This window comes from Rhea americana, unplaced genomic scaffold (genome assembly GCF_003343005.1).
Source record: "Rhea americana isolate MKP2758 unplaced genomic scaffold, rheAme1 scaffold_15, whole genome shotgun sequence".
Lineage (NCBI taxonomy): Eukaryota > Metazoa > Chordata > Aves > Rheiformes > Rheidae > Rhea > Rhea americana.
Window position 1 is genome coordinate 702538 of NW_028185594.1, and position 23348 is coordinate 725885.

General features: G+C 43.3%; 1 protein-coding gene across 1 annotated transcript in view; it reads right to left on the bottom strand.

Annotated features, from left to right (window-relative positions):
* Window positions 1-23348, bottom strand: part of SPAG16 (sperm associated antigen 16) — a 355243-nt gene that overhangs the window by 102631 nt on the left and 229264 nt on the right. The window contains exons 15-16 of the mRNA XM_085299542.1: window positions 21635-21761; window positions 2012-2077 (exon numbers count right to left, since the gene is read on the bottom strand). Of these exons, the coding sequence (XP_085155668.1) occupies window positions 2012-2077; window positions 21635-21761 (193 nt within the window). The remainder of the gene's footprint in view (window positions 1-2011; window positions 2078-21634; window positions 21762-23348) is intronic.

Genomic DNA, 23348 nt, shown 5'->3' on the forward strand with positions numbered 1-23348 from the left:
TCACCCCTATGTTCATGCCATCGCGTGGACTGCAACGACGATACGGGGGTACCTCAACCCCCTGACATGTTCAAAGAGCGGGGAAATTTTGCAGCTTAGGTAGCTCTAAAATGGGCATTCCCAGCTAGGGTAGATGCACAGAAATATTGAATCTTTATCTGCAGCCAGTCCAGCACGACTTCAAGCAGCCACTCAGAGCTTTGGAAGGGAATTTGGGCATAGTAGCTGCTAAAGAAATATCCTTAACACACACAAATTTTGTACTCAATGAAAAGGCTAAGCCCTCTTAGGTGTTTTTCTTWTATATATATATATATATATATATATGTATGTATTTTTTTTTTACTTGTATTACAGGTCTGTGGGAGTAAAAGGAACCTTAACATTAACTTCAAGCAGGAAAGAGAACATTTTTTCCACATTTCTTCAATTCAAAAGCAGCTACGCAGGTTCTGCTCAAACTTTCTAAGACCTTCCACAGGCACATAACTAACTTAGAAAATTGCAGAAGTTTTTTCCTCCCCTCGTGCAATACTCTTTCCCTAACACTAACGTGCCCCTAATTTTGGGGCACACTGATCTAACTAGAAAACGTGTTTTTTGATCTTAATTTCTTTGTACAGCAGAGCACGTTGGCTAATTAGAAATTCATGTACTTTCAAAACTCTTTGGGGTCCCAAACTATCAGAAGCACTGAAGTGACTTAGGAACCTACATAGTCTCAGGGGTCTCTCAAAAATCAACTTTAACAAGCCATGTGGTTGAAAAATAGCTCTTGATGTATTAGCCAACCAATGTGACAACTACAACTTGCACATCTCTGGACCAACTACATAGCTTTTCCAGTTCCTACACAGTTAATTTATGTAACAGCAACTACAGCTTCCGAAATTATATTCCTCACTCAGTTTAATCAATGCTGCACTGGATGTTTCCATTTTTACTAATTCAATCACTGAGAATGTCAACCAATGATTTTAGTCTGGAGTTTAATGCCAACTATAATATTCTTTATCCAAATAACACGCTTATCTGGAAGATTATCAGCACACAGTCTTTCAGCTTCCTGTTAATCACTACAGGTCACATTAGAGCAYGAGGCTCTTCATAAATACTCCGGTTAAAGTCAATGTTACAGTACTGCTAGCTGTAGTAAAGCCTTTCCTCGCAATTCTTGTTATTGTTAAATCTTCTGTTTTTTCAGCACCATCACATTTCGAACTATCGAGGGGCAGGCTGTACCTCTCAAATACACAGAGGTACGCGGTAGAGAAAGAATTAAGATACCCTGGGAATTCCTATTCCTCTACCTGACATAAGCTTATCCCACGCCTCCTGTTAGGTCAACCCGTAGGCTTTGCCCAATAAACACAGGGTTGACGTAAGCTGATGGTAAAGCAGTAGCTAATATTGAACAAGAGGAGAACATCAGGAGCTCCTACAGCCACAAACCAGCACCTCACTATGCTTGTCATAAAATAGCGGCAGTGAGAGCATGTGCAGCAGGAACCCTACTGAGAAGTTTTTCAGGCAAGATGGAAGAAAAGAGATCAAGTGATGACACAAACTGGCACTCAGCTCACCACCCTCATACCAGCATGGACAGCAGAGCTAGAGGAATCATAAATGCTTTGATCACTTCAAARTATTTTAGATCACTTTGAAGAAACGTTTTGGAAAAACTAATTCCCTTACAAAATTAACAGGTATTTAGATCATGGCCCATCACTAATCCCATCCAAAATGATCCCTTTTAGACAACAACAATTACAAAATTAACCATCCAGGAAGMAGCAGCTAACAGGACACTCCATTTAAGTCAAGTAACTAAATGATTGTGAYGAGGAAGAACAGCTAGACATCTTGTTCAGATCAAAAGAAAAAAAAGGAGTTGGTCAAAAGAAGGAGAAGGCAGCTTTACAGTCACCGGGACTCTGCTCAGGCCAGAAACATGGTGATTAAAAAAGAAAAAAGAAAAGGAGAGAAAAAGAAATTCATATGCAGAGCTTACCTTCATGTTGAATGTAGCATGATTACAGGAATGCAGGTGACCATGCAAGGTGTRAGCACAGAGTCCCTAGGAAATTAACCATAAAAAAAAAAAGCAATTAAATGGGTTATAGTGATATAAATTACACTATACCCTTTCTAAATACAAAGACCTTGATTTTATGGCTATGTGCAAACCACTTTGTGTGCTAAAAATTAGCTCCTGGTTGCATGGAAAAGGAATACATTTCTCACAGTTACTAAGGGTATATATTCTTTGTGGGATAGCTAGTAAAAAAGGTGCATTTAAACATCAGGAAGGAAGGCATCTCCCTCACAAGAGGGTAYGAACTGCAAGTGTAACCATTGCTTCCCAAAGCTTATGCTCAGGCCACAGTTCAGCTGTGTTTCTTGATATTCCACATACACCACTGAAGTCCTCCTTAAAGAATCACAAGCATGAAATCAAAACTAATTATGTTTTGTCATCTTCCATGTTAGGTCGTAAGTGACCTACATAGAGTAGAAACATATGTCAGATGTCATCACTGATATCTGACTTGCTCTCCCCGCGGCAAGCATCCAACTGCAAGATCTCCTGCTAAAAAAGAAATCTACACAAAATGAAAACAGAGGGAGTAAATAGATGCACTTCTCAGTTTTCATAAAAATCATATGTTTAATGGGAAACAGTAAAAAAAATAATTTCTATTAAATGCCTCTACTCATCCTAGCAGTCCATCTTTGCACTTATTCTAGCTTGAATTAATTTCTCTGCAGCATGGGTAACAAAAGTCCGTCATGTTTTTATGGTTTATACCACCAACCTTACTCCATTTCTGTTTCCCAGCCCTCAGAAGAATCACTTCTACTCTACTGTAAGATATCTGAATCCTCTTCCTTGTGGACACCGCCTACTACGTTTTTTGTATTATCAGTACATTCTTACTGCTTGTGACAAGTCCTTTCGTGAAAGAGTTAATGAGATTTGTCCACGAATTCTCCAGGGTTACTACTCGGTAACAGCCTCTAGTTCATCTTACAATTCTGATCCATTTAGAAGGGTTCAGTCTAACACAACAAGGGTTAAAGGGAAGTAGATTGCTATGTATAAACATATCAGGGCTAAGAGCAAAGAGAAAAAGAGCTAGAGCAGTGTTGACACAAGAACATATGGTATTAATTATCATCAGATAAATTTCAGCTGGAAATTAGAAGACAGCTCTAAACCAGTAAGATGTGAAAGCATCCCTGCACTCAAAGTAGCAGGGGTAAAAAAAACTCTCAGTAATTGTAAGAAGCAATTTCCAGACTTGGAAAGTCTGGAAAGGACTGATTGTTTCTGACTGCGGTCTTCTGCCTGTACCCTGTTCTTGGAGACCAAGGAGACTCCTTCCAGTCTCGTTCATATTGCATTGAAATGCAAATTACTCATAAATCACAGTATCAAATGCCTCATAACATTGCTTTTATTTAAAATTTGTCACCAAAAAAGGCTGCATGCTACTTCAGCAAGCCCCATTTTGGTAAATCATTTTGTATGTTGTCATAGTTTTGGTTTAACTTTCTGTCTTGAACCAATCTCTTCTAGAAGACCACATATACTATCGAGATCGAACCAGGGGATCAGTACTATTCCCATGGAAGTTCTGCAAGACAAGCATAAGAAAAAAAAGGCTTTAGGTCACYAAAGTCGTCTCTGAAAAGCAAGCATACCAAGCCAACAGCCAAGCTTAAAATATTGCCAAAACACAGTTCTCGAGTTCTCCATGGTTTTCAACTTACAGGGGGAAAAAATCCCCTAAGGCAAGCAAAAACCCCTGAACTATATTTACATGGTTGATAAATAATCAAATTCAAACCAATAAATCCTGATTAAAAAAAAAAATTAAGTAATTATTATCCAATTATAAATTCACTGCTGGAATACAGATATGATTACACAAAATTCCCAGGGCAGATAYAGACAGACAAATTAAATTTGCTAAAGATAGTAACATAACAGGAGAAAAAAATAACAAATACATATGAACAGTCTGGCCAGTAAAAGTTTCAAGGACATAAAATACACCTTGTGATCTAGCAGTGATATCAATCTGCCCAGTCCATGGTATCAACCCAAATGTCAGTGCATGTTTCACATGTAAAATATAACCCTTAAAAAATAACTGCTGTTGCTCAGCAGGGCACAATATTTACCCTCAGACACTCTCAAATACCAATATATACACAGTAACCTTTCCACAAACACAGGAAAAGCACGCAAGCACAAACAAAAAACTGAAAAATTAGATGGATGCAGTACTACGTAACAAATGTGAACTTCGACTTCCATTCTAGAAGTCAGCTCAGTATCAACCCCAGGGAAAGGATAACAACAACAACAACAACACAGACAAAGGCAATGGTTCTGTAAAGTGTTTCTCATTACTATCCCTGAAAATTAACTTCCAAAGCGCCTCTTTATTTGACACGCAGTTGCAGTTTGCTTTACCGGCACCATGAAATCTAAGACTTTTCTTCTCCTTGCTTACGAAGATGCCRCAAAAGCGAAGCTGCGAAGCTTTTCTACTTCCCTCTAACGTCCCATCCAAATCAAGCGGTAATAAATATTCTCCGGATCAGCCCGCACRTTAAGAGAGCGCCGAGCTTGCAGCGTCAAGAGCTCAGCAGTAAGTTAACGATGCCCCTTTTAMACATGCATTCTGCTTTTTGGTCGTTAATTATAAAATCGTCTCCGGTCGCAGCACCAGGAGCCCGGCTCCGTTCAGCGTGGAGCTGAACCAGCTGCGAGGAGGCTGCTCAAGTTCGCGGGCTGAACCTCCCTTGGGGTGGAAAGTTTGGAGCATCGTTATTCAGTCTCCACGAACGTGACACCCCCAGCAGCTGCAAAAGGCAGTAAATTACGGTGAACCCGTTATTATCGTTAACTGAGGCATCAGTTCYTGATTGAAATATTAATGGAGGAAACTCGGTCCTCCTCACTGGCGGAGCTACTGCTCAATTACRCTCATGACCACGCGTTCTTCCGTCACAGAAAACGAACAGATAATACCAGCGTTCAAAGAAAATAAAACAGGAAGCGTTCTGCATTGTTTTTTTCTTTAAAGATTACTCACATGTGCAAGCCCGCCACAAAGAAAACATGCTTTGCCAAGTTCAAAAATCAAGATAACAAGCCCATTAGATCAGGCCAAGTGCTATATGCTATGTCTATATACTAGATAGATATMTATCTAAAGAGCATCCAAAGAAAAGATTTATTTGGGATTTTTTGGTTCATTRGGAGATCAGCACAAAGAAATACGTTCATTTAGAAGGGTCGAATTAAGAAGGGTTCAAACCACGAAGCGCTCGAAGCGGTCGCCAGCTCGGGAATCGGCGTTTCTGCAGAGCAGGCAGGCGACGTTGCAGGCGCTCTGCCTCCCAGCTGACCCCGACGCTGCGATTTCCCCACYGACCGGTCTTCCTCCTCGCTTCGCTTCAGGGTTGCTAACACTCGCTACCAGTTAGAGCAGAAATGCTGACGTTTGGGCCAGTGTAATCTAGCCTGACTCTAAAATAAACGTCTCATGCATCAAGAAAGTTGAAAAAAAGCCTCTCTGTTCAACTTTGCTGTGGAGATGAAAGCAAATTCACTTTTTGCCTTCTCCTGACACTTGGATTTTCATATGGCTGAAACCACYGGCAGAAGCTGAACAGATGTGACTCAACGGGGATCCCACCTCAATAAACTCCTGTACAAGACAAACTTCTAACTATATAAGGAGGAAAAAAAAGTTTCACAACAAACCTTTGATAGCAAAGATACCTTCCTATACCTGTTTATATGTGCAGAGAGAGGAGAGTCATCTGCTTCAGATCACAAACGAGCCCAAGTCCACAGGCAAAGCCAGGACAGACCATCCAAGGTGAGGGAAAAGAGGAATGTCTTTGCTAGACCTGTCATTGCTTTTAAAGAAAATAAATACAGATAATAATAATAATAAAAAAAAGCCTCAAAGAGATCAGGATTCTTTACCAAAAGCATACCTGCGTTTCATTCCTCAGGGCAGATGACTTCCGTTCCAGCAGCTGCTCCATCTGAAGCAGGATGCATAAGGTAGGACCATCCACCACCCCATCCTCATGAGAAGAGCCAAATCCAGCAACSGCTTTCCTCCTCCCCGAGGCCTTGCCCAGCTGAGGGCAGCATCAGCAGGCAGCAGTGACGGGCAGCAGTTCCTCCACCTTCAGCTTCAGAGAGGGAAACGAGGCCTTTCCCTCCCCCAAAACCTAAATGTTTATCGAAATACTCCTAAGCTTCTGCCATTTCAAATTCAGATATTTTTTTTTTTTTTTTAAGTCTTGAAAATCAAGTTCACTTAAATAAAATATTGCAAAAATGGTATTTTCCAGAGAAAAGAGAAACAAAAAGGGGAAGGCCTGGGCAGGAATGATAATAATCATGCTTTTAATGATTTTGCTGGACTAAGTTTTATTTACCATTTAAAGTATAAATACCTAATTACGGCATCCGTATCCGGCCGAAACCAGAAAAATCTTCACTGGGAACACCCCACGGCAAAGCAAACATCAGAATAACTATCTCAAGAAATCCTTCATGTATAACAAGAAGAGAAAAATTAAAAAGTTGTAAAAAGGGAGGAAAAAAATAATTAAGAAAAAGATCCAAACTGACGCGACAAAAAAGGAGCTCAATTTTACACTCAGACAAAACTCCCCAGGAAGCACGTTGACGCGGATGTTCTCCGAGCACGGCTCAGGGCATCAGTCCCCGTCTTGGGGAAAGGGAAGGTATTCGAGGAGCTCTACAGCTGAGGCAGCCTCAGACAACAGCGTTCAGGTTTTATGAGTTATTAGAGGCAGCCTGCTCTGTAATCGCCGCCAAAAWAATCTCATTGACACGTACATGTTCGGAAAATAGAGGCCTCATTAACAAAGCCTCGAGTCGTATAAATAACCCGGAGAGCCTGYAAAAGATCGATTACAGCCTTGAAACGTTTACAGAATCGGTGTTTAATTAAGACCATTTTAATATGCAAATCAAGCCTAATTATCATCATTTGTTAATGTTAAGTCTGCCCGGGCGCTAAACAGCGTCAGCTGCAAATATGGTGACGGTATCGGATTTTTGCGCTTTGTTTTTTTCCTAAGGGGAGCTGCGGAGGAAACGATCGAGTTGCGCTACCGGGGCGCACCGAGGCTCTCAAAGCAGCGTTTCTCTTTGCTGTTTTGGAGACGAAGGTCAAAAAAAAAGTGCTCAGCGTAGCATAAAATCCAGCTGAAACGTTCTGCGTTTCTCCACTCGTTATTTTTTTGAGGGCTTTAATTAACGCATTTCCTTCCAAGCAAGCAAGCCCGCCCTCCGGGAGCTTCTCTCCACGCCAGCCTGCCCGTGCTCGGCGCCACGACAGCACGCGTCGGTCTCTAAGCCAGGCCGCTGCCGCTCCGCGGGACGTTTTCCCCCCTCTCCTCCCTGCCCCTCGGCAGGAACGGGAGCCCTCCTCCGTCGAGGAGCCGAGGCTCTGCGGCAAATTAARCGCGAGGGGAGAACGGAGCCTTTGGCGGCGCGACGGGAGGAGCGAAGGGAGGGATCCGGAGCAAAACAAACGCCTGGCAGGCAATCCTGCGCAAAGGCAGCGCCGCCGAGCCCCGGCAGCGGGGGAAACGCAAAATGTTTCCGTTTGCGATATTCTGCAATAYATAAGAGGAGTCTCTCTGTTTTTATTTTGTTTTTTTCTTCCCTGGCATCCCCAATGCACTGGACCCCGTTGGCGCCAAGTCCTGGGGATGGCTGGGGGGAAAGCTTCCTACTCTTACTTATTCTATAATATGTTAGATTTTTCAGTATAAGTGACAGGTCATTGTAGGGGGGGGGRAAAAAACCCACATGCAGCTGCAATAGGCAATGAGTCTTTTTGAGACCGAATAAAAGTGAAACGATCAGAGCTGGAAGAAAGTACGAGGGACATCTTGAAAAGCTCTCCCAGGAAACAGGAGCAGGRTGGCTCTCACCCCAAGGCCGGACTGCCCGGGCAACGAGCGGACCTCCTGCAGAAACCTGCCGCCTCTGCRCAGCCGCAGCACCGCGGCTGGGCACCAACTTGCCAGGAGACACTGCCGCCCACCTCGAGCCTTTTTCGGAAAGGTCTTCTCCAGAGACAGCCTCGGAGAACAGGACGCGCTCGATACAAACCCACGCGCGCCAGTGCAGACCCAGCAAGCCCACGCAGAAGTTGAAGAGAAGAAACCTCTCGTGGCCTGCGCCTGCCGCTTGTGAGCCAGCAGCAGAGGAGGAATGCCAAGCAGGGCAGGCATTTCCAAATATAAACTATAAATAGTGTTTATATTTGACACATTGTGTGGTTTTCATTATTTATACATTTAGACTTCTGTATCCTGCTAAAGTCTTGGCCTCCGTATCTCAAACCTAGCCTGTACCTCCTGTGATGGAAAGTTAAAAACACTTCCACGCTCTTTTCTGTCTCTCTCTCTCATGTACGTTTGGTAGAAACAGAAGAGCATTCGAATTAGACACAAATCTGTTACTATCCAAAATATATAGACATATCTCAGAAAACAGATATCACTATCAAAAAGCAAAGAATTTTAAAAATTTATTCCTGAGACAGCATCTGCACTGGACACGCGCATCAGCAATCCTTTTCCATGGTAACACTCAAGCACCTGCTGAATGAAACGCTGCTTCTCATATAGAGATCGCCTGGCTCTTCAATCATTTGAACATCTAAGTTGCAAGAACATTACTACGAGAACTGCCGCGGATAACGGATGCTGCTTATGCAGCACTTTACATTTCAGAACGGACTGAGCCTCTGGTGGAGCCTTTTTCTCCAACAGGCACAAGCATGAGCGCCCATTTGACAGCATGAAGCAAAGGAAGGATACCAGCATAAAAGCTGTTGCAGGAATCGTGACGTAATGTTTAAGCAGCGCAGGGCAAAACAAAAACACTTTTAACTCAATCTCAGCTGCAGTGAGCAATCAACATGGCTTTTGACCTATGATGTATGTTTTGSTGGTCAATATTTTCATCCACGTGATATCTATTAATGCATAGCGCAATGCAACTGAAAGTTTKTCTTTTTTGAAGACATCATGACTTCTTTTTTCAGTAAGAAATGTCATTATCATTTATTTTGAAATGCTGCTTTCAGTGTGGTTTGATTACAAAGCCCCACTAAGTATAAACCTCTCAATTATTTTCCTCTTTGCCCATTTTTCTTTCCTGTCTCCATCATCAGAGTCGACACAGATATCTATCCTAGACAGGAGAAGTAGAGTTCACTCGCTAATTTTATCCTCTGCAATTTTTCAAAACTGCAAACTTGCTATTTCTAGATTATTAMAAAGAAGAACGATAAAGACTTAAAAAAAATAAAAATCAGAAAAAAAAACGTGCATTTCCCCCAAAAGATGCTCAGAACGCAACTTTAAAACGCAAACAACCTAAAAATTGCCTTCCATTTCTGTAACTTCTCAAACGCAAGTTTGCACCCTGGCGCTGCTGGCGGCCAGCTCCGTGGGCTTGGGCGCCTCTCGCCGCGATTCCCCGCGGGAAGCGCGGTGCCAGCAGCCCCCCCAGCGCGGCAGAGCGCTGCCTCTGTGTGAGCTGCAGGGCCAGGGCCAGCGTCGGAGCCCAAACTGCAACTCGTGCCGTTGCGTGTCCGGAAGCCGCGAGCCGGGCACCTTCTATCCACCGGGATATACAGTCGCAATGGCTTCTTGGGTCTAATCCTGCTGTACGTCTACCTGCTAGACGAGACACGATGGCCCAAGAAGCATCGCGCTATGAAATACCACATTACGTTCATTTTCCCTTCGGTGAAGTGAGCTGCAAATAAATGACTCAGAAATCAGCACGAAACGAGGACGTTCTCACCAACAGGGTTTTATAAACAGTATTTATTAGAAGAAGCAACTCTCTCAAGAACGTTTGACCCATGACTAATTTCAGGGGGTCAAGGTGACTTCTGCCCTCCCCTGCGTAGAGTATTACTCTTCTCTAAAGAAGTTCAGAGGTTAATGAATAAAGTGCCAGCAAAGAAGAAATGAGACTAAGCAAGAAAATGCTCGTTCTTGGGCTCTGCTATAAATAATGCTCTCATTAAAATTCTGCCTTGGAAGAAAGGCAAGTCCATTAGTCTAGGAGCTAATTTTTACTGGCTCCTTAGATGTATGCATATTAAAAATTCAGCTTTTATAATTGCCAGCCATCAACCACCTAGTCAGTGCTGTTCTTGGAGTTTTTAATTATTTACTTCATTTGCATAGACACTCCAATTTATGATCAGCCATTTAGTTATCAAGGGACAGTTTTAGTAATTCCTCTTTTACCGTTTTATTTATTCCCTTTGGTAGCCCCAGCGCGTGCCCTCGTGGGAGGATCGGCTCGCTACCCAGGCTGGGGGAAGAGGCTTCCCCGCACCGTAACCTCCTCTTCCTCCTCCTCGGCAGCCAGAAGACCCTAGCGAGGGGTGAACTCCGTGATTACGCCCCCCGCACCGTTAGCCCAGCGAGCGGAGAGCAGCGCATCTTGAAAAGCCCCTTAATTTTCCGCTCGACCTCAGAAGCGAGTAAATTAGAGAGCCGAAGCGCGGCCTCGCCTGCCCTCGGCGCTCRGCGACGGGCTCCAGCGCCGCCAGAGGCGATCGATGCCTCACGCCCGGGCCCGCTGCGCTGCCCACAGAGCCTCGCCGCGCCTTCGGGGGAAGCAAGGCAGCGCCGCCGCCGAGTACAGACCGATCCCTGCTCTAGCGCCTGGCGCTAGGTAGACGATTCACAGCAGAAAACAGACGCTAAGAACATAAAACACATCCTGAATCGCGTTTGCTGTTTTCTTTCCTTGAGTTCTTCTATATCCCCTTGCCTGTTGATACCCCTGCTTTCTCTTCCTTCCGTGCTTCTACTTTCATCTTTCTTGGTATGTATTTCTCCCTTACGCTTGGTTTTATCCCTCTTGTCACCTTCTTGTCTGCCAACCCGCGCCATCCGCGGTTACCTGATACCGAAGCGAGACGCAATCCTCCTACGCCGCCCTCTGCTCTCCTCCTCTCACGCTCAGCTCTCTCCCCTCAAAGAACGGGACGGCAACGCCGACCGACACGCGCGCCTTCTCCGCGGCGTTCGCCAGAGAAGCCGCAGCACGACCCAGCACCTAGTGCAGGTTTCACTTGCACATACGCTTTCCCTCTTGCTTTAATTCACACCTCCCTGTTAACAGGAGCGTTAGCAACCACGAGTGAGGTACGTATTGACAAGATGTTTGCTGGGGGAAGTAAAGGAGATTTTCTAAAAAATAAGCCGGATCAGGAAACGGGTCTGTTTAAATACGTCAACTGACACATATTTGATAAAAATAAAGGTGAAAAATCACCTTTCACAACATTTTGGCTTGCTAAATCAGAACACTTTTCCGTTCTAAAGTTTTAACACGTTTACATTTAAAAATATTTTTAGAAACTTAAAAATAGATCCAAGGTCTCAAAGGAGAACATTTCGAAATTCAGAAGACGCTATAGTTAAATTTTTCAGAACTGAGATTTTACCCATGCARGGTTGCACAGATATTTTCCGTCTATTGACTTTTCGTCCTAATCCAAGCAGGGAACATTTTTTCAACTTCTCAGAAACGTGAGTTTGATTAAAAACCGCTGCCTCTCGGGAGGGACGTTATTTTCCTGTTGTCCAGAGACCCAAAATTATGGCAGAAGCTTGCGCAGTCCTCCCTGAGACCCAGCGTTTTACGGGTTAAACRCACTCACTACGGATTACCGAGTAAAACCACCACTGGAAGCAACGCTTCCGAGTCACCGCACTGCTAGGAAAGACACCGCGCGACCCCGACTCGTCAGCCGTGCCTACGATCGGATGAATTACCGCAGCCGTGGGGTAGCGCTCCCTCTGCGACGTAGGAGGGCACAAAGCCRTGGGCAGGAGACTCCGGATCTTTAGAAAAACCACTTTCTAGCACGCTCAATAGAAGATATGCGAAGTTTTGATTGTAAGGACTTTTTTTTTTTTTCTTGGCAGTATCAGTGCCACTCAGGCACACTCGGGCTCCCAGGGTCCACCCAGGCTGCCCAGAGCAGGAGAAAAGCCTGCAGGATAGAGATGTTTCTGCAGCCATGTTTGGGCACATTAAYATTTTATGCTGAAATTCTCTTCCAGGAGATCGTTTTCAAGCAACATTGAAAGGTGTTTTGTGTGCRAGTTTGCAGCACGTTCTTAATCTCTATCACTGTATAGAAAACTACACATAGCAATAACTGTATTTACTGATTCAACTACTGGAAAATGTTTCTTATTATGCCATTTCTGACAGTTGAATATTGCTGAAAATACGTAGCAGGCAATTATTTTAACACACTCTTACAGCACATTACTTTAGAAGATTGTTCTAAATTGCTAAAGACAGAATCAGTTTCCCCAAACAGAATTTTTTAATACCAGTATGCGTTAGCTGTATAGAGTCAGGTACACCGAAACTGTGGATAGAAACGGCAGCTATTTTACTATTTTCTTAACTTCAGAAAAAAGGATCTGCTCAAGAACAAATCAAAATATTGAATTTTATACCAAAAAATACATGTCCTCATTTGAAATGTCTACTAGCATGGTGAAGTTCACAGAGAAGCTGGTGATACTCAGAAACCTGACTTTATTAGACACTATTCGCAACCCATGCTACCTGCGCCTGAGGGCTTCATCGCTTCTTCTAAGCTCATATACATAAGGGAACAGCACTTACAGAAAAGAAAAACAAATTCTGCTTTGTCAGTGAATGCTGGCAGTAAGCCACTGCCTTTCTGATTCTGTAATTTTATGCCTCTATGTTAGGCAGATGTTTATCTGAATCATTTAAATCCCTGTCTTTTCTATTTTAGATATATTTAGTATTAAGGGATACATTAAAAGTTAATTAAGAGGAAGTTAAAAGGGGGARGGAAAGTAATTACTTTTTTCATGCCCCCAACAGATGCTTATTTCATTTTGGCAGGTTACAAAATGAGAAAATTCWGAATAAAGGTCTGCACATTGGCAACATATATTTTTAAGGAAAAACTTTCATTATCCATTTCTGCATACGTGATGGGAAATATAAACTAATTAAGAAACAAAATCTGCTTGCTAACATTGAGTGGGACTGATAAGAATATGAATTGCTTCACTGATTTGACCATTTTACACAACTAAACTTTTCAAAAGCGGCACATCTGAATCGAACAGCAGACATCTACTGTTCRCCAACACGGATCAACCTTTTCTGCATCAGCACACTATAAAGCGCTGTCTACTGGTTTGGGTTCTTTTTTCAATTACTTTGCCGTCTCCAGTAATAATGTCTTTATCATTTTARGTTTAATAACACAATTATTTACTCTTGAGCATCAGTTAATGTTTTAGAGGCAACTTTTCSTTGCCTTTACGTAAGTTAGGAGAGATTTAAATAAGAAGCGGGATTATTTTTAGAGAAATCCAAAAGCTAAATAACCTCAGCGTTTACCAGTAAATCTTGCCCATCCTAAAAATAACTGCAAGCGATGCAGCAACAGCCAGTTCTCGGTGGATGGCGGCGCTCTGTGCCGGCAGCTCCTGCTTGTAGGTGTGCCAGTGGGGAGGCTGATCCACTAAGATGATCTTTCATACAAAGTTCTCCCCATAATCTGCTTTCCTCAATAACTGCGTGAGGCCGTTGTAGAGAAAAAAAAAAGACCATGTAGGATGTAATGCCATTAGCTTAAAAGATGAACAGATTTATATAATTCTCATACAATCTCAACGGCATAGTAATTTTCCCTCCACTACTTTGCCAGGGATAGGACTTCATTCTGAGCAATAGTTTTGAARCAGAAGCTAACTAAAGCGAGCACAGCAATTACTGTCTAGAGAAACTATGTTTACACTCGGGCATAAYAACTAGTCACGGGAGGTCGGTTCCCTGAACGCCTATAACGTTCACCATATTCGACTACTTCTAGATACCCCGACACACGGATCTCCTTGATGTCTGTGCTTATCTGGATTCTCGCACCTGTGATTTAACAAATTGTGCTACGCACAGCAATAGTCACAGCCTTCACACCAACAAACCACCGCACCAACGAGCTACTTCTGCTGCGATACGAATGCAGACATTTTATATTCGGGCTTCTGTGGCAGAAGGTAAAGAACTTGCAATAGAGCTTCCAGCTCCAATGTGGTTCCCTCCTCGGCTTGTCAGGACCTGACAGCTAAATTTCAGAGATGACGCAAAGGCTGTGACTGATCTTACTTCGTACAACATGACAAGCGCTGTATGAAAAGCAATCAGCACCTGAGTACATACTCACTCGTGGGAAGACGGTCGACGTCRGGCTGCACACTTGGCTTACCGCCGGCTAAACTTTCTCTCCGCTCCTAAACCCTCCAAGCATCACCTCTCGCTTCTGCTCTGTCAAAGGCGACACTGRTAACCAGCCCTTTGAAAAATTTCTGGCAAGCGCCTTGGTGGTTTCTTCCYTATGCTTCACATCTACAAACATCCAGGGGCCGTTTACTAATGTCTAAAAAACTTCTCCTTATCTCTCATGCTTATTAAAAAAACAATAACAACAACAACAACCAGCACGTGCAGCGCACGACATTGCTTATGATGTTAGACAGTACCAGAATAGTTTCACTGCAATTTTGTGCTCTCTTTGGCTGAAGCTTCTGCCTTGGCTCCCAGCTCTCCAGCACAGGAGCAGACGATTGCTACGCACCTCGTACAGCACCTTGCACAACAGAGGTCTGATCTGGGAAAAGAGGTGCTAACATAGCAGCAACTAAATAAATTTAGCTATTATTTTTAATTAGCTTGGGTATTGTGTGGCCAGCAGTAATCTGGTAGTAATATTATCACACCTATACATACACACTAAATTGCTTTTCCTATTAATGACTCATTTGTTTTATTTTTACCTCTTTCAAAAAAGTGATTAAGTTGAAAACAACCTTTTCAAGGTTGTACCTGCAGACTGATCTTTTCATTTTTAATTACCGACTTTGCTTTAATTGTTACATTAGGAACTATTAAGAAAGCAGCCCACTTCATAATCAATAATTTAATTAGAGTTTTAGGAGCAAAAAGTCAATGCAAATGTTGTTCTGCAGTCAGGCCTTTCCCAAAGCCTTTGAAAGAACCTGATTCCCGTTCCGTTTCCACAACGGCGGTGACAGAAATATGACACTCGWACGTATCGTAATATATCACACGCACACGTTATAGATACACGCAGCTGGTCGGTGAGGAGTTCAGCTTCAGGTCAATCCATTTGCTGCCCAGGCAGGAATATAGCCTCGTTTTCTCACTTCATTTCTAAATAATCAGGGACACAACCAAATGCCATTACACTGCACATTTCCATAGACCTTACTGCTTATATTGCTTGCCAGGAGCCACGAGGGTGTAAGTGTTTACTGAAATCTACAGCCAGATTTCTCCCCTGGCTAGGACTTAACATATTTTAAATTTATCTATTTATAGCTCCCTAATTACTACTAATACGCCAAGATAACCAGCGGCAACTCAAAATTGATCCGCTGTAATTTTACAACGGATGAAATCCGATTCAATCGGTAGTAAATTAACGTCCTCCGCTCCCTCGTTGCCTGCCCCTCGCGAGTCTACAGCGTGCTGGCGATCCGTCACCAGGAGCTTTCAGTGTCGCTGCACGGTCCACTGCCTGCAATACGAATGTCCCCCCTTTTTATACGATTACAGGCATGTGTTTCRCTTTGGGCAAAACTGCCCCCAAACCTCCCGTTAGGACAGGAGGGACTGTCCCGCCTAACACTAAGGAAACGGGTGAGAGCGCGCCTTGAAGCAGAAGAGAAACGTTGGCGAAAAGCCTCAAACCTTGCAGAAGAGAAGGGTGGCTGGAAAGGAGCGGCTAGGAGGGAGCAGGCAAGCGGTTGGCTGTGCTAGGACATCAGCGAGCTTGGCAGAAGATAGGGCTTTGAAGCCAGGTACAACTGCAGCTTCTTGGAGAAGGCACCCGAGGACCATGCTGACCGCAGGAAAGGCACTGACGCGAGCCGGGAGCCAAAACTCGCTCCAAGACTCATCCCAAGGTAAAAACTAAGCCAAGGCTGCACCTCGGCGGGAGGGCGCAAGGGCGCTTCGAGCCGGAGGCGGCAACGCCGGCAGCGCTCCCGGGAGAGACGCTGCGCAGAAACGGGACGCGGCCGGCCCGCGAGGAGCACGCAGCGCTCTGCYGGAGCCACCGGCGTGATGAACAGAAGGTCTCATTTTAACCAAGCTCCATGGCTGCTGAGATAAAGCCATTTACAAATTCCACGTGAATTAGGGGTCGAGCTGGAAATTAAACTACAGAACCGTCTCACCTTCTCAGAGATTTCTCTTTGAGATGAGTTGAGGCGGCAGCTTTGCGACAGAGAGAGGCAGCGGCACAGGAAGACAAGGTCTTACGGGGCTCGTCTTCTGTTTGCAAAGGGACTCTGAAGTCCACGGACATGGTCCCAGCATGTCAATGCACAGGAATAACTTAATAAAATAATAATTATAACCTCTGAAGAGCCACTAATTCACCTGGAGCTTTACAGAACAAGATAACTTGTCTGATCTGAAATGCTTACAGTCTAATTTAAACCTAGTTTAAAGAAGCCCATGAGATCAACTGATTACACCGTTTGTTAAACTTTGGATTTAATGGTTTGATTTGGAAACAGAATCAGGGAGGCAAGGAGAAGGAGGGACGAGAGAGGAGTGGAGAGCCAAGTAAAGAACGGGCCGAGTTGCAGTGCCGCTTTGGGGTTATTCTTGGGACAGCAGCCAAAGAAATTTAAGAGTAATGGTTTTCCTGGCTGAAAGGAAGAAAATAAACAAAACAAGAACACAGAATATTTCCCTGCTTGCATTTGGGTCAATTGACCCTAATTGCAAAGTTTATTTGATTTGGACTTTTTCATAAAAGTTGTTTTGGAGGAACGTCAAATGTAGCATTTTTTTAAAATGCCAGTAGGCACACCAGGGTTTATTCAATCATTTTTCAAGATTAAAAAGCAAGCAAAGTATGTTTTTCCTTACTAATATTTTTGGTTTTGAAAAAATAGGCACTAAGTCTCTACAAATGTGTCCCAACCACATATAAAATAAACCTSCAAGGATATTACTTCTTGGAGGAAACACCATATTCCTAGCTACTTGTTCTTTACATCGTATTTTACCTTGTCTCATAAATTCCTTTTCATATTAAGAGAGGGAGTTTTAAAATACAAATTCATTACTTACAAATACATAGAACAAAATCAAGAACACAAAATCTGTTACCACTTCATATAGGAACTGGACTTTGCCTTACAGGCCCAATACTCGGAGGAAATTCTTACTGATTATTTTGTCTCCAATGTGTTTCCTTGGGAAGAAATCAACTGGACTAGACCCATCACAGATAGAAAGCATCTCTGCAAAGATCTGGGGTTCCCAAATACACAGCCACCATTCTTAAGTGATCTGCAGGCTTTAAACATACATCTTTTTCATGACCCTGCCACCAGCCATTCTTCTGAGGACCTCACGTAAGCTCATTCCTGGCACAGACACCACCACTTCTTCCCATCTCCGTTTCCTTAGCCAAAGCAAGCGAACAGTCTTTCCCCGAGAACGACTGAAGTGTTGCTTCCCAGGCTAAGTGGCAAAAGACAGAAGCCYTTTTCAACCATTAAAATTCTGCTGTTTCTTTTCTGGCCACTCTTAATTTGGGAATTGCGCGCCCAGACAAAGGATGCACATCCTTTCTTTGCCTTTGGAAGCCTTTCTGGTAGCACAAAACGCTAAGATCATCCACAAATCACACCTTGAGATTATTTTTATTTTCCAGTCTACAGCTCGAATACAAACTGATGGCAAAAAAAAGCCATCAGAAAAAGACAGCACACACATCTGGAATGATTTTAGCAGTAACGGCCACTATGTTAAAGCCTGCAAAGCAAGGAGCACATGGGTTAAGGCCTTACTCCCCTGGGTGCAGGGGCAGGCAGGGAGTGTTCGAGCATTTGACATTCAGGGTAATGCCAAAATGCAGCAAAATCCAGGATTTTGGACAACCTCATGCCATTCCCCCGCCCTTTTTTTTTTCCCATCGAGATTGTTGTGTACATTATTCACCAGAGACCGTCACGCTACCTTGGGGCTCTTAACTGCTGATTGTGCTGTTTGGCCTGCAAATTACCATCAATGATAAAATTCGATGCACAGAAGTAGAACTTACACCTGGTCACTGTCCTGCTGAGCTGTCTGGCCRCTACTTAGGCCATCTTTGACTCAAAGAGTAAAAAGCTTGACATGCTTGATGCCTTCCTGTTTGGATGTCAGGGACATTACTTTGATAGCAGGGTAGGACTGGGATTGTTTGCATTACATACCAGCAGTCTGCTGCAAGAGCAAGGTAGAAAAATAAAGTCCTTTGCTTAAATTGCTCAGCTGCACCGCAAAGGATGTGATAAAGTCAGAAATAAACAGCAGATAATTAAAAAGAATTAAACTACAAGCAGTTGCATATCAGTGATCAGGAGAGTCCAAAACGGACAACAATTTCTGAATGACATCTCATATGCTTAGTATTTCACAGAATCAAACAGAAAAACAGAGCACTGTAAGATCCTAACTTTTCAAGGAGTTATGCACAGGCTAAACTTCATTCGCGTGAGTAATATCACTAACATGGATGGGACAGCTCAGCTAAGCACCCCCCACAAGTCTTCTCAAATGCTAGTCAGGCACATTCCTTAGCGTGTGATTAGTGAATGCTGACTTCTAAATGACAGCGACCGCACAGCTTTAAAAACAAAATCTCCAGGTGGAGCGCCTGGYGTTTCAAAAAAATCAGAAAGCAGACGAGATAGCTACTAAATCAGCAAGTTTCGAACTTGTGGAATGAAATATGTGAACGCTTTTTAAAAGTATTTTAATATTTGGCATTTTATCTGTCRGAGCAAGAGCAAAGATTCACAGCTTAGCTCAAATGTTATCCACACAAATTTGTCTAGCGTCAAGAAACCGCTCATCAGCGCGTGAGAGAGAGATGAATGGCAGGCGGCTTATCACGAGCAGAATTAACCCAGGCAGGTGAACCCGTACTCCTGGGGTCTCGTGTTCTTTTACACCTCTCGCATTCATCATTGGATAGACTTTGCAATTCATGAGTCAAGACGCTCGCTCTGATGTGTCAGCAAGAAAATATTCTGGTGAAAAGCCAGAATATGCTTGTCTTTCTACGAAACTGGCATAAAGAGAAATAAATTCAACAGCTTACCTTGGCATGAGAACTATCAGCTTTTCTGGCAAGAAATCCCTACCAAYGAACTGCAACCTCACAAACATCCAACCTACTGGGAGTCTGCACAGTATTAACATAATTCAAACCCAAATCCAAAGCCTATTCAGTATTTCTTTCCAGAATTTTGGGGAAGAATCATAAATATCTAAATATTATTTCTCTGTATTCTCATTTCCCTATAAGCAACATACATTTTAGTCTTAAAAATTACTGTGAATGCGTTGTAGATTTTTTGAATCATTCAGTCTGACCTTATGTTATGTAGAAAAGAAAAGGAAAAAAGTAATGTCATGTATTTCCAAAGTCTGAAGGCTGCATTATATCTTCAGCTTAGTAATTACAAAGATTTATGTTTCATTCTGCCCCAAATCCAGAGCTCATCGCCCGTTCAACTTACACAGCTTTGACTTACAGTTCTCTGCATCCATTATCTTTATTATTAAAGAGCTGACTAAAGTTAATGATTGAAGAGCAAGATRTGATTAACAATACGAATCTATTTTATGAGAAAACAAACCAGAGTGTGATTTTCATGTTTCATTAAAATTATCTGCAAATGTACTCCTTAATGCTAATTGATCTACACAGAAGGGAGAAAATATTCTCCTTCAAATTAATGGGAAAAAAACATTCATCTTTTTTCTGGAGGGAACATTTAATATCATTCAATATTTAGAGGGAGATGGCATCTTCACAGTGATTCTGCCGCTTAAAGTGATACTTCAGTGTGGGCATGTATGTTAAATTTGCAAGATTTCCCACTGAATGAGGAAGCAATTCAGGATAAGAAATACAAAGCAAGTTGCCATACACGATGTTCTGGTTTTGCTAAAGATCCTTTCTACTTTAGCAAAATTACCCACTGCTGACAAATAGCGATGGGGAACTAAAATTGAGCAGGTTTTTGCCAGAAGTTTATCACAGAAAAATCCTTTTATATTTATTAATTTGCTTTGAGCAGGAGATTACTAGACACTCTTGGATGATAAACGCCCGCGCAGGATTTATGGAAAACATCACAAACCAGAAGCCTATTTTTCCACTGAGTTTTCACTTTTGTTTGTATTTCAATAATTTGTTCTTTCTGAATTATTCATCTTTTTGGCTACTGCAAGATCTTACAAACCAACATATTTAAGAATAAAGAGTCTTGGTTGGCTTCATTTTAACATGTTGTACTTTATGTCTAAGATTATTATTAAAGGACCTTCTATTCGGTCCGCGTCTACGATCCACAAGTAGAAATTGCCTAATGAGCATCTCCAACCCTTCACTGCCATTCCCATATCAGTTTTTCCTCTTCCTGYGTTTGTACAGCTCTGATGACAATGTCTGTTAATGCACAGCAACAGCTCTTTGCCTCTCCCCCCTCCAACCCCTCTCGTGAATACAGCCTGCTCTGGGCTTTAATCAGGCACCTGTGCACTGTTAGAGAAATGCAAAGGTGACCATGATACCAACTCAAGACAGCAGCTGGGGAATCTCAAAAGTTGCTGTATGAGTTGCTCTATGCCTCAACAGCAGCAGTAACTACTGAATTTTCTGACAAGAGAGAAGAAATATCCTTTTCCCTTGTTCTTGTATTCTGCTTGAATGGGATTTACATATTCGGCCTGTGAAGCAGCAGGGACAAATATAAGCTGCAGCACGCTACCCTGTTAATGCTGAGTAATCCATTTATACCCATACCAAAGAAATACGGTGGAMAAGAACAGAGGAAGAGATGCAGAGTTTCTGACACCACCTACAGTGATATATTTTGGAAAAAACAATACATAATTCATGAGAAATCAGCAATAAGGTCTGGAGAGAATCCCTTCTAAAGGGAGAATAAACACATCAGAGCTCCCTGGTTTTGCAGCTTGTTTCTGCTATGGCACGTTTCCTCACTTCTTTGTGCGTAATCTAAGGCACGCGCCAGCATGTACAAAAGGAGCCAGAGAAAACCTACCTGCAGTTGCTCTGTCCCTCGAACTGATCCAGCCCAGCGTGCAGTGATGCAGTCTTCCAAACCCAGGGCACCAATTGCTAACCCCACCACCGCCAGATGAAGCCTACCTGCTTATTCAGTGATCTAGGCAAGTGTCCATTTGTCGCACTGCAAAGACTTAAACATCTTAGAAGCCAAGGAAATGTTGTATGGAGATATTTTTGGTTGGCAGATAATAGCTCAGTTAATATTCCTTTGCCAAATCACTCTTATTTTCTATTTCAATTTTATGCTGGCTTCTATTTTTCTTCCAAAATAGGTATCTTGTTCAAATTTGAGAAGAGACCAAAAAACCAGACTGCCTACTCACCATCCTGGCGTCCCAGGGGGATAAAGTCTTGTCAGCAGAGCTAGTGAGAACGGTGTTGGAGAACGGAAGAAACTYGGTGCTATTGCCTGAAGCCTTCTGACCACGCAGACTGCGTCGGCATCTCTCACTGCAAGAGAAAAGAAAAATGCAAATGTAGCGCTTGACATTCAGGATAGTAAGAGCAGGCAGGACAAGCTTAGGTAAAATAACAACAGATTTCATGCGTCTTTCCTAGTTATTATTTTCAGAGCTGAAAGGTGACTGCTGCACTGGAGGTGGGGGCAGGAATGAGGGGGAAGCCTCTTCAAAGCGCAAACTGTTTAACCCAAGTGCAGTGAATTTGCACCTTTTTCTCAGTCATATATTTACCTCTTCCTACACCAAGTCTCATAAATAAACAGACAGACAGGCAGGCAGTGGAAACCCATCAAAACCTTACTGATATTCCAAAGGAGAGTGAAGGTCTACAGATAAGAAAAACACAATGCAGCCACTTCTCTGGTATTTGAAAGATGAGATACTTTTCACAGAGAGATGCGACTGAGCTATGAAGTGGGTACCACATACGCTTGGAGACATTTTCCTGCTGAAATAGCGCTACTTAAGCCTCTGTCAACATCCTGAACTCACGCTGCTGAATGAAAACCGCTCTACCTGAAATCCATAGCAAGGCCGCAGTGTTTAAAGGATGGGGTTTAAACGACYGTGATTCTGCTGCAGAGGACCCGCTCACGCCGGACGGGCCGAAGCTGGTGATAGAGCAACGAGCTTTTAAGAGCCTTTTGCCTTCCGGTTTGTTTGCTGCGCGCGCCGGAGAAGCRCCTTCCCCGAACCGGAGCCCGGGAGAGCAGCGGGAAGCTCCCGCTGCTGTTCGACTTCACTGCCTCTCTTACAGACACAAGATCGTCTAGCTTGCGGTGCTCGTCCTGCCATACGCCGTGCGGATGCGCAGCTAAGTGCGTGTGCTATGTAAAAATCTCATTCAGGTAGAGGCAAGAGCAGCTCCAGCCTCTTTGTYCAACTGACTCCAGTAGCAGGAACAAATAAAAAAAATCAACAACCCACCATAAATTACCACGGTTTTCAGTGATAGCTCAAATTTTATTCCTGGCGCAGGTGATTTTGATAGTAGCGCCTCCCCCGAGCTGGCTGCCAAATATATCATTTGGGCTTGCAAATGAGATTACCGGCTGGCTGTTAACTGAGAATTTCCTACAGGATTTTGTTAAAGAAGTTGTCAGCAGAGGGAATCAAAGACGTGATTTTTCTTTCCGCCACCCCAGCTCCCGCCTGCGTATCAGCAAAGGACTCGCGGAGCTCGGGCGGGCTCTGCGTTAGGAGCGCTGGAGACCGGACGCGGGCCAGGAGAGCCCAGAAGTTTGGGCGGGCGCTCTCCATCACCGCCGAGCCACCGCGGCCGCTTCTCGGGCCTCTTCCGGCCCCTTCCCAGCCGGGAACGCGCGCACGGCGCTCCGAGCTGAGCGCCCCGCTCGTCCCCACCGACCGACGAGACAGCAGGAGRGAGAGAAGTTGCTTTGGAGTAGAAATATTATCCAGGAAATATATTTCAGAGAAATACTAGCTTCYACATGTATCATTTTGCAGAATCTGTCTTTTCTATTACGGATAATATATTATACYATTTGGTATTATCTGTTATATAGAGAACCTGTGCTATTTTATCACAAGGACTCATTTTAAACCATTCAGAAAG